At 31.3% G+C, this 16,672-nt stretch overlaps 4 protein-coding genes across 4 annotated transcripts; 3 read left to right on the top strand and 1 right to left on the bottom strand.

The window, feature by feature from the left end:
* Window positions 1-5,029: 5,029 nt before the first annotated feature.
* Window positions 5,030-9,602, top strand: LOC107014914 (translocase of chloroplast 34). Its single transcript, XM_015215035.2, has 8 exons — window positions 5,030-5,190; window positions 5,537-5,637; window positions 6,552-6,659; window positions 6,754-6,878; window positions 7,409-7,673; window positions 8,818-8,886; window positions 8,984-9,145; window positions 9,230-9,602. The coding sequence occupies exons 2-8, from the start codon at window positions 5,539-5,541 to the stop codon at window positions 9,305-9,307; spliced, it is 906 nt and encodes a 301-aa protein (XP_015070521.1). The 5' UTR covers window positions 5,030-5,190; window positions 5,537-5,538; the 3' UTR covers window positions 9,308-9,602.
* A 1,922-nt stretch (window positions 9,603-11,524) lies between these two features.
* LOC114073846 (protein MAIN-LIKE 2-like) lies at window positions 11,525-12,369 on the top strand. The gene has a single exon (XM_027915478.1). The coding sequence runs from the start codon at window positions 11,584-11,586 to the stop codon at window positions 12,334-12,336; it is 753 nt and encodes a 250-aa protein (XP_027771279.1). The 5' UTR covers window positions 11,525-11,583; the 3' UTR covers window positions 12,337-12,369.
* A 359-nt stretch (window positions 12,370-12,728) lies between these two features.
* On the top strand, window positions 12,729-14,353 carry LOC107013874. Its single transcript, XM_027915477.1, has 3 exons — window positions 12,729-13,359; window positions 13,442-13,957; window positions 14,059-14,353. The coding sequence occupies exons 1-3, from the start codon at window positions 13,012-13,014 to the stop codon at window positions 14,242-14,244; spliced, it is 1,050 nt and encodes a 349-aa protein (XP_027771278.1). The 5' UTR covers window positions 12,729-13,011; the 3' UTR covers window positions 14,245-14,353.
* A 259-nt stretch (window positions 14,354-14,612) lies between these two features.
* Window positions 14,613-16,037, bottom strand: LOC107013512. The gene has a single exon (XM_015213404.1). It carries the CDS (start codon window positions 16,035-16,037, stop codon window positions 14,613-14,615), a length of 1,425 nt encoding a protein of 474 aa, XP_015068890.1.
* Between the last annotated feature and the right edge of the window lie 635 nt (window positions 16,038-16,672).

Raw genomic sequence — 16,672 nt, 5'->3', positions numbered from 1 at the left:
AGATATTACACAAAATCATTCAATTTGTTCATACCAGTGTGATGGAGTTCAATTTGAAACTATACTTATATTCCAATCGCAGTGTCAAGAAACACATTTATTACTTCAAGAAAAGAATTTACAACTTGCAATAAACTTGAGAATTTGCCCATGCTTCATATTGAATATGAGCAATTAATTTATTGTGCAGATATCTATGTTTTTGGGATTAAAAAAGGTTTTAGTCAAGTCATATTCCTCTATTAGGTCATCCGGCACATCCTTGAACTCATGTCAAAAGTTTATTGATTCTGATCTTTTTTCTTGGTTTACTTTGCACATCAAGGTGCAATAAAATTTTTAAGGTTTTTATGTCCTTACAATGGCATATCAAATTTGAATCTCGTCTTCAATTGATGGGAATATAGATTTTTAAGAATTTTTTTTTATTGTAATTTCAACAATTTAGTAGATAAAACTTGCGGATACTCAATAAACATGTATTATTCAATTTGTACTAACAAATACTTATAACAATAATTTTGCAGAAACATAAACAACAAAGTTTAAAACATGTACTCAAAAACAACAATGATATCATAAGTATAAATTTATGACTATAAAAAAAACATAGTAGTATTTTTGTAACAGTAGAATGAAAGAAAAAGAAAAAAATTGAGTCACTAAATGCACAATATCCCCTTAAGAAAAATTTTCCCTCTAGAACCCGAGATTTAAATGAATAGATTTATCTTAGGATGAAATGATTTTATTCAGTATTGATATAAAAATAATTGTGTCACTGAATCATTCAAGAGGAGCAAAGTACATGAATATTTAATTGTGCAGATGAAGAAGCAAAAGTTAAGAATTTTCATTGTTTTAAAACGAGAGGAAATCCCTCTATTTATAGCCAACAAAAGGGTAATGTGAACAAATGCTTAGAGTTCCTTGTCTGAAAGGTCACAACTTTTTAGAAAACTTACAACCCTTCGAAAAGGTCACGATTTTTTGGAAAAGTTACAACCCTTCGGAAAGGTAACAACCTTTCATATGAGTAACAATTTTTCAAAAAAGTTGCAAATTTTCATAAAAGTCACGACTTTTCATGAAAAGAGAAAGCTAGTTTTAAAAATAAATAATTTTTTAAAAAAAATTCTGATTTTATGGTAGTGCCACATATGCGGGTTTAGAATATGTATGTATATATATATATATATATACATATATAAAAGTTATTCGCGCTTCACGCGAAAATTTAATATCAGATAATTTATAAAATAATACTTAAGACATGTCATAAAAAAAAACACTTAAGACCTATCAGTCATTAAAACTAAAACAATATATTACCTTACACGTTGCTTGGATCATCTTTCTTATTGTTTATAATGTATTATATTGTATTGTACTCTATTGTATGTATTGTATAGTAGATACAATGTTTGGTTAGACTGTATTGTTTGTTGTTGTTTAATAACATTTTAATTGTTTAGTTTGATCGTATCGTATCGTATCGTACCGTATTGTAATTTATAAATTTACTAAAAAGTCCTAATTATTCTAGGATAGGAGGTTTTTGACTAGATTTAAAGAATTAAGATAAAGGGTAAAATAGTATTTTGAAATATTATGTAAATATATAATTGAAAGAAATTAAGTAACAATGGAAACACACCAAATTGGTTGTTTCATAAAATAGGGGTTTTCATTGTTACGTAACAACCAAATTTAACGATACAATACAATACATTTTAAGTAACAATCAAAACAAACATTTTACGTAGAGTAACGTTACAATACAATACAATACAATAGGTAACAATGATCCAAACATAGTGTTAGGTACAAGATTACGTAGTAACAAACATTAATAATGCAATGAAAAACTATGATTATAACATCTTATCATTATCTTTCAGTCGATCATCTTTAATTTGATTTTATAGCTAATCATTTTTCCTCCGGAAAGTACTATTAATATTTGATATTTTTGGAAAATTAGATGAACATCATAAATATTAAATTCATCTAATAAATAAATAATCTTCATTTGTACTAACAAATATTATAATAACTTTGTAGAAATATAAACAACAAAGCTTAAAACATATACTCAAAATAACTATTTTAATATCATAAGCAGAAATTAATGAAAATATTTGAACTAACAAATACTTAAAACTTTGTAGAAACATAAACTACAAAGTTTAAAACATGTACTCAAACACAAAAATTAACATCATAAGCATAAATTAAAGACTGTAAAAAATATATTAGGATCTATAATAATAGAATGAAATAGAAAGAAAAAATTGAGCCAGTATGTACAATGTGCCTTAAGAAAATTATTCTCCTTTAGTATCTGGGGTTTAAAAGAATAGATCCTCTTAGGATGAAACAATTATATTCACAAATGTATTGATACAAAAATAATAATGTTAGTGAGTCACTCTACAAGAGTAAAGTACATAAATATTTAATTGTGTAGAAGAAGAAGAACTTCAGAATTTTCTTTGTCTTAAAATGAGAGGAAATTCCTTTGTTTATAGACAACAAAGAATAGTGTAAACAAATGATTATTGTGTTTTATCGGAAATATCACAATTCTTTGAAAAAGTTACAACCCTTTGGTAAGGTCACAACATTTCATAAAAATCAAATTTTTCCTTAAAAGTCACAACTCTTCATAAAAGTCATAATTTTTTTTATAAAAGTCACATCTTTTCATGAAAAGGAAGACTATTTTGGAAATAAATAAATTTAAAAGAAAATTCTATCTAGTGATGTCGCCACGTAGGCAAACCTATGGTTCTCTTTTATATAAATATATGATATATGACATGATTATAATTTTTACAGCTATACAACTGTTACCGTATAATCAATATAAATTTTTTATTTTTTAATGTTAAATTTGGAGTCCAAATAAAGTAAAATAAATTAAGAGTTGGGGAACTATGCACAACAAATGTATTGAATGTCTGAAATTATTATTTCAGTGCACTTTATATATTAATTATGTCAAATATTATGAAAAAATAAATTATATGTGCTAAATCATAACCCAAAGAACACATATACTTAAAAAGAAAAATTATTTACAAACGATTATCTTTTATTTTCATATTCTCTATTTTTTAACTATTAATTTGTATTTACTGTTTGATATCTTTATATATCTAATATAATCAAATGAAAGAAACATTAAACACTATTCAATTAGTCTTGGACAATAGTATAGTATACTCTGACATCAAAGAAGAAGAGATAGTGTTTCAGTGAAAAGACTATTTGATAGAATCAAAATTTATAGATACTAGGGGTGACAATTGTGCGGGTTGGACTAAATATGGACAGGTTAAAATGGCCAAGAAATAAATGTGTCTAGATATTTCATATTCTCTGTTTTTTATTATTAATTTGTATTTATTGTTTGATATCTTTATATATACTCTGACAGTATCAATTAGGAAGAAACATAAAACACTGTTCAATTAGTCTTTGACATTATCATAGTATACTCTGACATCAAAGAAGAAGAAATACTGTTTTAGTGAAAAGAATATTTGATACAATCAAAGTATATAGATATTAAGGGTGACAATTGGGCGGATTGAATTAAATATGGGCAGGTCAAAATGGCCAAAAAAATAAATGTGTCTAGATATTTTCATATTCTCTGTTTTTTAACTATTATTTTGTATTTACTATTTTGTATCTTTATATATACTCTGATAGTATCAAATAGGAAGAAACATAAAATACTATTCAATTAGTCTTTGACATTATTATAGTATACCCTGACATCAAAGAAGAAGAGATAATGTTTCAGTGAAAAGACTGTTTGATAAAATCAAAGTATATAAATACTAGAAGTTTAAATGGCGAACACTATCGTGCTCTGATTGGAACCGCCGAGGAATCAATGACACGACAACTGAAGGAAAAGGAAGTCGAGGTTGAAAAGCGTTTTGGCGCAACGCAGAGCTGGAGGCACAAACCTGACAGGCAAGGGCTAGAGCGGAGGAATTCACCGCAACAACGTTACAGACACAACCGCAAGCTGCAGCAGGCGATGATGATGTAAATAACAGAATAATTCACATATATATGAGTCGGATTAGGGGCATAATTGAACCATTTAAAAGACGGTCGTATATGTGTTCTAAAATTGGGTCGGATAGTTAGGGCATAAGTGACCCCTTTCTCTTTTAATATAAATGTCAAGTGATAATATATATAAATGATGTGAAATCCAATTTGGCATTTAAAGAAAAGTAAAATGAGTTAGATATTTCAAAATGACCAACTAACACCTATAAGGGCATATGTAGACCAAAAGTTGGACGCGAGGGTATAAATGGACCAAACTTTAAACGGGAGTATATCTAGACCTTTCGAATAGTTTAGGGGCATATTTGACCCTTTTCCCTTGAATTAAATGTCAAATGATAATACATAAAATGACGTGGAAAATCCATTTGGCATTTAAATAAAAGTAAAATGAGTTGGATATTCCGAGTTGGCCAACTAACGCCCAAAAGGGCATATGTAGTCAAAAAGTTGGACGGCGACGGTATAAATGGACCAAACTTTAAACGGAGGGTATATTTAAAGACTGAGATCTCTTACATGTAATAAAGAAGGTGAGATTAAGATTGAAAATGACCATAATTCTATTCATTTTGATTATTAATCATTTTAAGTGATTGCGATTCAATTTAATCTCAACCTTCTTTATGTAACGCATCTCAATTTTATGTTAAAGAATCTCAAACATAAAGATACATCAAATTTTTACATTCGGTGCATATAAATTTTACCTAATAAATAAGTCTCACAAAACTATTTTTGTAAACTAGGCTTTCCTTTAGTATGTACTATCAAATAATCAACATATGTTCTTTAGTTATTATTATGAATCACATCAATCTAGCTTAATCAATCTTTGTGTTAAAGCCGATAACATAAAAAATAAATAATACTGTGAAACTAATATAAAAATAACCATAAAAATAAAAATGAATATTGAAATTGAAGTTGTATAAAACCATAGTGTCCCCAACTACCAAATAAGGGGAGGAGAGAGAGAAAAGGGACCAAAATACAGAAGGCGATAAGGCCGTCCAGGATTTTCCTGCTTAAACCCTTTTCTCTTCCTCCTGAGCTAATAGCTCCTCCATTCTACTGCATTTCTCTGTCCAATTGGTGAGTTTTCTCCCCATTCTATGCTTTATTCTTCTTCTTCATCACACTTTTACGCTTTACTGGTTGGTGTACTGTGTACACGCTATCCACGAAAATTCTTCTCTTTGACACCAAGATATATGGTTTATGTTTGATTATCATCGTAATTTCTCTGATTTATATGTAGTTTTGAGATTGGGTTATTTACTGAACCAAAACCCTAATGTTTCTCGTTACTTCATCACGAGTTTTTACTATATTGGTTCAGGGTTAGATCAGTACTGAGGTTTTGTAGTGTATTATTATGTTTTTGGACTCTAATTGCCCTGTGGTTTTAGCTCTAACCTGGACTTGTTTTACCTCTTAGCTATGGCATCTCAAATAATTAGAGAATGGGCTGGAATACAGCAGTTTCCAGCTGCCACTCAATCAAAGTTGCTTGAATTATTGGGGAAACTGAAGCAGGAGGTGTGCATCTCTTTTTGACCAATTCCTCCTTTCATGGCATTCTGATTAGAATTGTTTGTCACTTGCTTTTGGTTCGTTTTATATAATGGTGTTCCTTATATGTTCTACATTCAAATTGGAATTGCAAGCGTAGGCATTTCAGACCACTCACTAGTGCTTGTTTATAAGTAGAGCGTCTCCAGAGTCCATATGGCATACAGTCTTTAGATACTTGTCTAATTACTAATTGCCCCTGTTAACCAGGCTTACAGTGCAAAATAATCTTTTGGAACAATATAGTGTACTCCTTTGACTGGGCCGTCATTGGAAGATATTGTACGATCTTTCAAAGTGACATCCAAACATAAGGCTTGCTTATCTGTTTGTTGTCTCTTCGCAAGCTGTTTATGAAATTGTTGTTTAGCTTGTATGTTGTGCTAATGGCGGAGATTAATATTAAAGTAGTTGTTGAAAAGGTTTAGTGCACCCAAGGTGTGGGCTATTGGTCAATGAAGTGGGAACTATGAGGTCTCTGTTTCGAATCTCGGACACCACGGTTATAGAACAAAAGTTTAATTTGATAAGAATTGTTGCATTGAAATTTTCTATTGGAAGTAAGGAATCACATTTTTTGAAAGTTGTGGTAGTTACATAGAATAATGTTATTTACATAACTATGTCAAACATTTTGGAACGTCTTAATATGAAAAGAGCTTTATAAATAGCGATGAAGGTGGTTCTTGTTTGTAGTTCAGTTGAACTGTAAAGAGTGGAGTAGTTAGTACTTAGTATTTGTTTCCCCAAAGTAGTAAGTGCTTTGAACGTTGCTGCTGATATTCATTTGTTTTGTGCTGCATTTGTGTAAAATGGTTAGCTTTTATTGCTATAATGTATTGTCTGATGTAATGCAACTCTCTTTATTTAACTTGTCGTAGAATGTCAGTACTCTCACAATTCTAGTAATGGGGAAAGGCGGTGTTGGAAAATCATCAACGGTGAACTCAATTATTGGGGAAAGAGCAGTTGCTGTTAGTGCATTTCAGGTATGTATTGCCTGCAGCATTAAATTGAGGAAGTGAAAGGTCTATTGCCTTTGTTCTTGTTATGCATACTAAAATAAAATTGTTGATTGTTCAGTCAGAAACTCCCAGACCGGTGATGGTTTCGCGTTCACGAGCAGGGTTTACACTAAACATAATTGACACCCCAGGGCTTGTTGAAGGAGGATACGTCAATGACCAGGCTCTTGATCTCATAAAGAAGTAAGGCCTATTCTGATAATATAAACTTGTGTTTAATCCTGTTAGTGGTCATTTGGTTGGTGAAATATCCCGGGATTATAATACAAGAATGACGGATTATTTAGTGGATATACTTTTTCTGTTAGATGCTTGGTTCATTGGACTAAAAATGGGATATGTGGGGTATAATATAAAACGCGTGTTTGGTTTTGCTCTAGATAAGTTGGTATAAGGTATCACCTTTTATTTCCTATTTTAACCTTAAGAGTTTGTAAAGGACTTTGGGAGAGAGTCTTAGAAAAGGCCATCTTGGTCATTCTGGTGTTTTTCCGGGATTGTTTTCCCGCTTTGAAGGTGGTATTCAAATAAAACAAATCCCAGCATATAAAATTCAACCAAATGCGGGATGAAGTAATTCTGCATTTTATCCCAGGATTATTATCCTTTATCCCACAAATCAGACGGGCCCTTAATGTTTTTTCTATCTGGTCTTCTATTTCATTTTATTTTTTTCATATATAAATGATCTTCTGGTAATTGACTTCAAACAGGTTCCTCTTGAACAAGACGATTGATGTTTTGCTATATGTGGATCGTCTGGATGCATATAGAGTGGATAACTTGGATAAGCAGATTGTGAAGGCTATTACTGATACTTTTGGTAAGGAAATGTGGCGCCGAGGAATTGTGGTTCTCACTCATGCTCAGCTTTCCCCTCCCGATGGATTGACTTATGACGAATTCACATCCCGAAGATCAGAGGCACTTTTGAAAATCGTCCGGATGGGTGCTCGAATCAGGAAACAAGACATTCAGGTTGTCTCAATATTGTACTTCCTTGTGTTGCTCAAGTTATATTTCAGGATGATCACAATCTTGTAGAGTTCACTTTCTCGTGAATCAAATTCTTATGCAAATGTTGATGTAGATCTTTTTTTTGCTGTACTCTCCTGAATCATGTTTTCAATGTTGGAGATTCTATGTTATTAAAAGATGCTTGAGTTTGACACTTGGACATACATGGCAGTACCTCCCAGAGGTCTTTCACTTAATGCTGAACTGTTTCTGTCACCAATCACCATATTAGGAAGAAGTCACATCGGCCTCCACACTTGCTTCCTTTCCATGTCTAGTGTCTTTCTGCTTATGATGATTGTAAAACAGGGGTCAATTAGCTATCTCTTTTCCTTGAAGTTCTGTTACTGTGCTTATTTTACATTCTACAACATGGCATCTTCTTGTCCACTTCATGATCTTCTCCCTGAAATCCCTTAACGTGCTTAGTTTACATTCTTACAACATGGCATCTTTTGCTCTAGTTCATGGTTTTGTTCTTCCCGCACAGTTGACAGGCGGTATTTATGGCTCCTTTTTCTTTGACTCTTAACATACTTAGTACACGTCATTATTTATGTGCGTGACATGCATGGGGAGGGAGGTCATGGCTTGTACTTTATCAAGCATCAGCTAATGAAGAGCCTTTCCCAGCAAAAGTTAATTTGTTGCCAGGACTCGTCTTTGTTAGACAGTCTGTTCATCTGCAGATACTGGAAGGTATAGAAAGATCCTATTGAAATCTACTTTCAACGGTCTCTGATATAAAAAAAAAAAGGAGGGGTGGGGTGGGGGGTTCTCTGATATCCATATATCTTATATGTTCTACTTTTGCGAATGTTACTTGAACTTCAGTTCAAGAAAGTTAAATGCTGCCTTTCCCTTCTTTTTTTGCGTCTTTTTTGATAGTGAAAGGTAATTTTTTCTTTCTGTTTTCTTCTTCCTTGTGAAGCAAGAGAATGGAAGTAATATTGTGGTAGAGCAGATTTCTAGCAAACCTGCCATTTTGATTGCAAGTTTATGTGGAGTCTTGGACCAGCGATAACAAGTTTGCTACTGTGATGCATTTTGCAATACCGTTTGTTTGATAATTTTCTCTTAACTATATTGCTGTCTTTGCTGTTAGGCTGCTTCAATTCCTGTTGTCTTGGTTGAGAATAGCGGCAGATGTAACAAGAATGAAAGTGACGAAAAGGTTTGGGTTGTTCTTCAATTTGTTTCTATTAGTATGTCATCCTTTCACAAAAAAATTTCGTGTACCAACTGCTTAAACTGGTCTGTATTGTTTACAGATTCTTCCAAGTGGAATTGCGTGGATACCCAATTTAGTCCAAACTATTACAGATGCTGTTTTAAGTGGAAGCAAGGGTATTTTGGTTGATCAAAAACTGATTGAAGGTCCTAATCCAAACAATAGGGGCAAAGTGCTAATTCCTTTTATACTAGCATTCCAGGTGAACTCTCAATCTAACGTACACTTTGTGCATTAAGGATTTATCATATGGTTCACTAAGCCCCTTCTGTTATGCCTTTGGCAGTATTTCTTTGTAGTGAAAAGGATCCAGAGGTCCATTAAGAATGATATTGCAAGGGAGACCAGGCCTTCATGGGCATAAACATTCATTGGAATGGCTCTTGTTTGTCAACTTAATTCCCCTTTTGGTTCTTTGAAGGATTTTGGATTTCCTTGCCATCGGCTTATCAGTTTATACTTTTCTTGGTTAAGTAGTTATATTTATTAGTAGCCAGAGAAACCAGTCATACGCGGCAGTAGGATTTCAACTTTGTTCTGCTGAACTTGGTGTAGCGCCTTGGATTTATTGTGGTTGAATGCTTGATTAGTAACTGAGTTATGTAATTGTTGTTATTTGCACTTTTATTTTTCCATATGACGAAATAATTTTTTAAGCATTGAGAACTCTTTCGTAATTATACGAGGGCAACTATGCGCACATAAAGGAAGCATTAGAAAAGCTAGGAAAAACAAATCAACAGAGCTTTCTTCTTGTTCTTGTTTGTTTCTTTGCTGTAACTTGTAAGCAAATAAAACAAAAAAAAGAATCATTTAATTAAGTCAAAACCAAATTCAATTTAATTCAATAATGAATTACGATAATATGACTATACTAATTAATACTAATTAAAAATTAATACTCATGTAAACAACTAATTTTACATGATTTATTCAATAATTACTACCATTAGAAAGAATTTTTTTTTAAAAAAAATAGTAAAATTGTTTATTCTTCCATGGCTTTAGAACCATCACCAATCAAGTAATCTATCTTCCTTCAAGGTGTGGGAAGAAATTTAGATGTCTATCTTTCCTTCAAAGGTGTGAGAAGAAATTTGTTACATTCAAGTAATATTTTAGGTGTCCGGAGCCTAAAATGGTATAAAATATTAACAAAAATTCCAAAATGGTATATAAAATTTTATATTAACCAAAACGGTAAAATCGCTGCATCAACAGCGACTTAACCCACCGGAAAAAAGCAAAATCGCTGCCTCTGCAGCGATTTTGCAAAATGTGATTATTTTTTTTAAAAAAATGAATTCGCTGCCTAGGAAGCTATTTTAATTTTTTTTTCATTTTTTTTTAAATAAGGTAAATCGCTGCCAAGGCAGCGATTTTATTAATTTTTTTTTAAAAAATCGCTGCCAAGGCACCGATTTAACATTTATAAAAAAAAAAAAATATGTTTCAAAAAATTTTTTTTTTAAAAAATAAAATCGTTGCCAAGACAGCGATTTAACATTTTGTAAAATTTTTTTTTTTTAAAAATATGTTAAATCGCTGCCTAGGCAGCGAATTAAAAAAAAAAATTTTTTAAATAAAATCGCTGCCAAGGCAGCGATTTAAGAATTTTTTTTTTTTTTTACAAAATCGCTGCCAAGGCAGCGATTTAACATTTTTTTAAATTTTTTTTCTAAAATCGCTGTCTAGGAAGCGATTTTCAAAAAGAAATTTTTTTAAAAAAAAATGTTAAAGCAGCGATTTTATAAAAATAAAATAATTTATAATATATTTTGAAATTCAAATATATAGCTTATAAGAAAATATACATTATTTTAAAAAAAATTAAGAATAAGTAAGGTAACAAATATATTTTCTTTCTAAAAAAAAGATATTATATTGAATTTAAATTTAAATAATGTTTGAATTAAAATAGAATTCTAAATTCAAATAATTAAATTTTTTAAATAAAAGATTAAAGGCAGCATTTTTATTGAATTTTTTTTTTAAAAAAAGAAATAGCTGCCTATGCAGCGATTTCCTTGATATACTGCCAACTTAAAAATATAATCACATGTCAACTTAAAAAAAAAGTGATATGTCAAATTCTTACAAAAATATTCAAACTTTTAAAAAAAATGCACATGCATTTATAAAAAATTATGTCAATTCACATGCAAATAGTGTCAAAGTCACATTACATTTTTATTTTGTTATAAATTGATTGAATTGTATTTCACATGTAAATAGTGTAATTTTTATTTTGTTATAAATTGACTGAATATTCACATGCAAATAGTGTAGTTTTTATTTTATTATGGATTGATTGAATTCACATGTAAATAGTATAGTTTTTGTTTTATTATAAATTGTTGAATACAGTTCACGTGTAAATAGTGTCAACATTTTTACTTTGTTATAAATTGATGAATTGCTCATTCATATTGCATTGTACTTTTTCAATTTTCCAACAATCTTAAAAGTCTTGCTATTTTTCTAATTTTCTAAAGTTTTTAAAAACTTTTTCTTTATAAGGTGAGTTTGAATTTATTTTATTTTTATTAATTTTATACTTTTATATGATATTGTTGATATATTCAATCTATTGATACTTATATTAATGTTAATATTTCTTTTTATTTTTTGTGTATAGATATGCATCCGTCAAATGTATACGTACATCCTGGTCCAGTAGAGCATGATGTATTAAAAATTCAAGTTTATCATCGTTCCGAAGGAATTTGGAATGGTAGTATAAAAGAAGAGAGGTCTTGCTTATATACGCGTCGTGGTGATATTGAATTTTGGCAACATATAAAATATCATCCATTACATTCTCGCATCCGTCAATATTTTGAAAATTGTAGATTCAAAGGAATTCTTGATGTAGGATGTGTGCCGTATGACTCCGGATTAATTTCTGCTTTAATTGAAAGGTGGCGTCCAGAAACTCATACTTTTCACATGCGAACTGGTGAGGCTACCATAACTTTACAAGATATTGAAATTTTATTCGGAATGGTAGTAGATGGTAGTCCTATAATTTTAAATGGAGCTGATTCTTTAGGGATTATAGGTAGACAAGAAATGATATTTGAATTAACAGGATGGTTACCCGATACTAGTTGTTTTTCTGGTGTTAGTAGATTGTTAACATATAAATTGATTGATTATATTGAAGGTTTGGATGGTGTTAATGATCACTCAACTGAGCATGAAGTGCAACAAAAATTTAGATTATATTTATTATGGTTATGTGGTGGATCAATATTTCCGAATAAATCTAATAATAAGATTAATTTGGACATTTTGATTGACATGAGAAATTTAGATTTAATGTCAACTCAAGCATGGGAATCAGCCGCATTATCATATTTGTATAATTGTTTATGCCGTGCATCAATGTAAAAATCAAATGAAGTTTGTGCATTTCTCTCTTTAGTGCAGGTATACATATTTTTTAATTAAATATTTTTTATATACTAGTGATATGCACTTTTAAATTTAAGTGCATTATAAGTAATGGTGAATTTATTTATTGTAGATTTGGGCATAGGAAAGAATTATTCCCTTGCAACCATTGCCAAAGCCTCTAAGGACCAATCAACTTGAGGCTTCAATTGCGCTTGCACGTAAATGGACGCGACGTAGAAATCATCAAAATGAGGCACGAACTGTAATCGGTGTGATTAAGGATGTACTAGATAATTTAACTGATGAACAGGTATTTAATATTATTAGTATCTTAAACTATTCATATTTTATTTCATTTTAAATAAAAATATGTTTGGTAGATCTTTAAATGAGGCACTTATGTTTTACTACCCAAGAAAATTATGTGAATAAAATGACATATACATAGATTCTTGTTAGGTCTTTAAAAGTAAAATATGTTATGACACAATGGTACAAAAAAATTATTTTGTAAGATTGTTCATTTTCACGTACATATTTTTTTTTCTGCCAATGTTGTTTTTATAATTATCTTACTTAATTATTTTTTTATAGTTTATTTGGCAACCTTATTCGGAAGATGTTATTAATGGATTGCCTGAGTGGTGTCGGTCAGGACAACGTGTCTGGATGGCACAGGTGCCACTGATTTATGGAATTTATCGTGAGTGGCACATGGTTGATCGTGTGAGACAGTTCGATTATTTACAACATATTCCTGGACCGTGTACCCAATTTTCCGAATATCATTTTAAGCGTGATAAACGATCTAAAATAAAACAAGAAGATATAGATGCATTTAACTACACACAATATTTATGGGAACAACGTCAAAATCGTATATTTCGACCTCCATTTGTAAGTGATCAAACAGATTACTTTCGTTGGTACATGAAGCATACCCGCATGGTCATTGAAAATCCACAACATGTTGTACAAAAAGGGTATCAACACATGGCAGGAAGACACGAGGCATTAGTATGTATATTATGTAAATTTTAAATTATTATGTCAATCTTTAATAATTTTTTTGTTATTAATATTTGTTTATTCATTATAGGCTAGGGGTCATGAAATGCAGTATCGTCGAGCTCGGATGATTGAAAATGATGAAAATCAATCTAATGAAATGAGACAATATGCAGAGGAAGTCGCTCGTATTTCAATAGAGTCAATGAATGCGGCCTTCCAGGGAACGCGATTGAGCTTTGATCCTGATTACAATCCTCCCACTCAATACGATGAACCACCACCAGTACAAGTATCTCGCCGATCACGACAAACAACACCGAGAGAGGGTGCTCGTCGAGGTAGAAGGACCGCTGGTGAAACAGTTGATTTTTCTGCAGGGCCCTCTAACACTAATGTGGCGACTCCCGAGCCTTATTATCCCACGTTTGATTTTTCTACAGGGCCCTCTAACACTAATGTTAATTTTTCTAGTCAGCAAACAGTTGTTTTTGTAACTCGACAGGTTCCAATATCTGGTTTTGCGCAATTTAGTGGATCTCAATATGGTATGCGTGAATTTCCTATACATAATTCTCCATTTGGTGGAAGATTTAACTTTTCGAATGTAAGTATAATAATTTTCATAATTTTTTTTTAACTTTTTATAATTTTTTTTTAATTTTATTACATGTTTATTTGATTATATTATATTGTATTGTATTATAGGTAACTGTGTCCGATGATTCAAGATTTAATGCTGGGGCTTCACAAAATTTAGTTCTTAATAGACAAAATCCACCTCGGAGAACATCTAGGCTACACAAATCAACTAGATGTGGAACAGGCAGTCACTATCAAAATGAGGAAGATTTTGAAAATGAAGATGTAAAAGATTCGGATTCAGAAGAATAATTTTTATGCACCTTTATTCTAAAAGGCTGAAGATTCGAATTTTGAAATATGTAAATTTTGTTGTTTCGTGCAAGTTTGAACAAAGTAATGAGATTCTTCCTTTTTTTTTAATGTTTGAACAAGTTTGCAGGATTTAATTTTCTTTATGTCATAGGTCAAATCAATACTTTTATGTTAGGTCAAATCATTACTTTTTAATAGAGTTCAAATCAATAATATAATAATAATATAAAGATATTATACTTACAATATTTAAAATGTAGCAAGACAAATTAAATTCATGTCAACAAATAAATATAAAAGATATATCATAATATTAATAACAAGATCATAAAAATACATTAACCTTAAAAACATAGACAAAATATTTAAAATCGAGTAGGACATCGTGCCTTTGTGTGACCTGTCTCCTTACAAACACTACATTTTCTAGTCATGCGAGCCGGAGCTATATCCATATCATTCTTAAGTCGGCTTCTTCCTTGCGTACCACTTGTCCGCAAATATTCAGTATTTGCAATTAAATTAAAAGGAGCTGGTGGCCAATACATTTCATCACCCACTGGGTTAAATGTCTCAGTGTATGTTCGTTTGTAATATTTTGCACTGTAGAATTTACTTACATAAGATTTTGGCTCGATTCCGCGAAGTCCACAAAATTTGATGGCATGAGAACAAGGCATATGATAATTTCTCCATTTTCCACAAGAATATTTCTTACCTTTTGCGGTAACCTTGTGGACATTTCCACCTTTACCATCATGAGCAAAAGTAAGAATTTCAAAAACTCCATCACCTGTGTTGTAAGTCATCTTATGCCCTTGAGCTCTTTGATAATAATCATTAAATTTTTTATCTATCGCAAGAGGCCATGACATATTACTTTGAAGTAATGCAATTGCAAGATTGTTTCTTTCGACAAAACGATCAACGAGAGTTTTGAACGTCATTCGAACCATGGCAGCCAGAGGAAGCCCCCGAGCTTTTTTCAATAAACCATTATATAACTCAGACACATTTGTCGTCATGGCACCCCATCTACGACCACCATCCTTATACATTGTCCATTTTTGCAATGGAAATTCATTTAACCATTCATATGCTGCAGGAAACAATGTTTTGATTTGTTGCATCCGTTGCACAAACTTTTTCTCCTGATGCTCAGTAGCAGCCAGCCATATTAGTTTTTTGAGTTCACTATTTACAAATTTTTTATTAAAATTTGCTTTTAAGTGTCGAACACAAAATCTATGATATGTGTTGAGTGGACTCAACCAATCATAAGATTGAACGCACTGCAAGATTCCTTGATGACGGTCAGAAATAAGACCAATTCCTTGTCGGTCACAAACTACATGTGTCCATAATAACTTGAGAAACCATGACCAAGACTCAAAACTCTCACGTGCAACTAAAGCATATGCAAGTGGAAAAATATTTCCATTCGCATCAATTCCAATCGCAATTAACAATTTGATATCATACAAACCATAAAGATGTGTGCAGTCGATAAAAATGACCGGCCTACAACTTTTGAAACCATCAGTGCTCTGTTTAAAAGCCCAAAAAAGAAATTTAAAAATTTGCTCACCTTGCATTGTTGTAGAATGATGCTCCCACTCAATAATAGTGCCTGGATTGAATAATTGTAGTGCAGCCATGTATCGAGGTAATGCCTTAAATGAACTTTCAAAATCACCATAAACCATTCGAAATGCTTTTCTTCGACCTTTTTGTGCTTTTCTATAACTAAGAGTATAGTGATGCTTTCCTTTGATAATTTCACGGATCATCTTAATATTTATGTCTGGATTTGCATAACATATGGTATTAATAAAGTGGCAAGCATGTTATCATTCAAATTGAAATGATCTTCCTTATAGTTATCTGTAAGACAAGTATGCGGTTCAACCATTTTTTCTGTCTTCCACATACCGCTTGAAATCTCTCTAAACCGAATCATCCAATCACACCCTAACTCATGACGCTTGCAAATAACTTTCCAACTTTTACTCTTGGATTGATCACAAAGAAATTCTTTTTTAATAGCAAGACTATATGCTCTTACTGCAGATTTCATTTGCATCTTATTCATAAATAACATACCTAGTTGCATATACAAATTAAATTAATCAACATGAAATAAATAAATAAATAAACAACTATAAAATATTTTGTTTTCAATAATCGAACCTGACTGGATATGTTTAGGATTGTTTGAATTCCAAAGTGTCGTTCGAATGGAACCGTTTTCTCTCGTGTAGATAAAATCTTCTGCATTTTCTTCAGTGTGATCTAAGTATGAAATTGCTGTAGAATGATAATTAATACTTTGATCTTCAACGGATGCATTAGGTGCATTATCCACATTATCATCATCGTCGTCATACATATCATCACTGTCTGTTAATTCATGCTCGGAAGGTTC

Source organism: Solanum pennellii, chromosome 3 (genome assembly GCF_001406875.1).
Source record: "Solanum pennellii chromosome 3, SPENNV200".
Lineage (NCBI taxonomy): Eukaryota > Viridiplantae > Streptophyta > Magnoliopsida > Solanales > Solanaceae > Solanum > Solanum pennellii.
This window is presented reverse-complemented; position numbering and strand designations above follow the sequence as displayed.

What these genes read in the sequence shown, in the direction of transcription:
- LOC107013512 (XM_015213404.1), bottom strand. Translation starts at nt 16,037, where the DNA reads ATGATCCGTGAAATTATCAAAGGAAAGCATCACTATACTCTTAGTTAT.
- LOC107013874 (XM_027915477.1), top strand. Translation starts at nt 13,012, where the DNA reads ATGGCACAGGTGCCACTGATTTATGGAATTTATCGTGAGTGGCACATG. An exon ending in CAGGAAGACACGAGGCATTA is followed by an intron (nt 13,360 to 13,441) that starts GTATGTATATTA and finishes TATTCATTATAG; the next exon opens with GCTAGGGGTCATGAAATGCA. An exon ending in GAAGATTTAACTTTTCGAAT is followed by an intron (nt 13,958 to 14,058) that starts GTAAGTATAATA and finishes ATTGTATTATAG; the next exon opens with GTAACTGTGTCCGATGATTC.
- LOC114073846 (XM_027915478.1), top strand. Translation starts at nt 11,584, where the DNA reads ATGCATCCGTCAAATGTATACGTACATCCTGGTCCAGTAGAGCATGAT.
- LOC107014914 (XM_015215035.2), top strand. Translation starts at nt 5,539, where the DNA reads ATGGCATCTCAAATAATTAGAGAATGGGCTGGAATACAGCAGTTTCCA. An exon ending in AGAATGAAAGTGACGAAAAG is followed by an intron (nt 8,887 to 8,983) that starts GTTTGGGTTGTT and finishes TATTGTTTACAG; the next exon opens with ATTCTTCCAAGTGGAATTGC. An exon ending in CTTTTATACTAGCATTCCAG is followed by an intron (nt 9,146 to 9,229) that starts GTGAACTCTCAA and finishes TGCCTTTGGCAG; the next exon opens with TATTTCTTTGTAGTGAAAAG.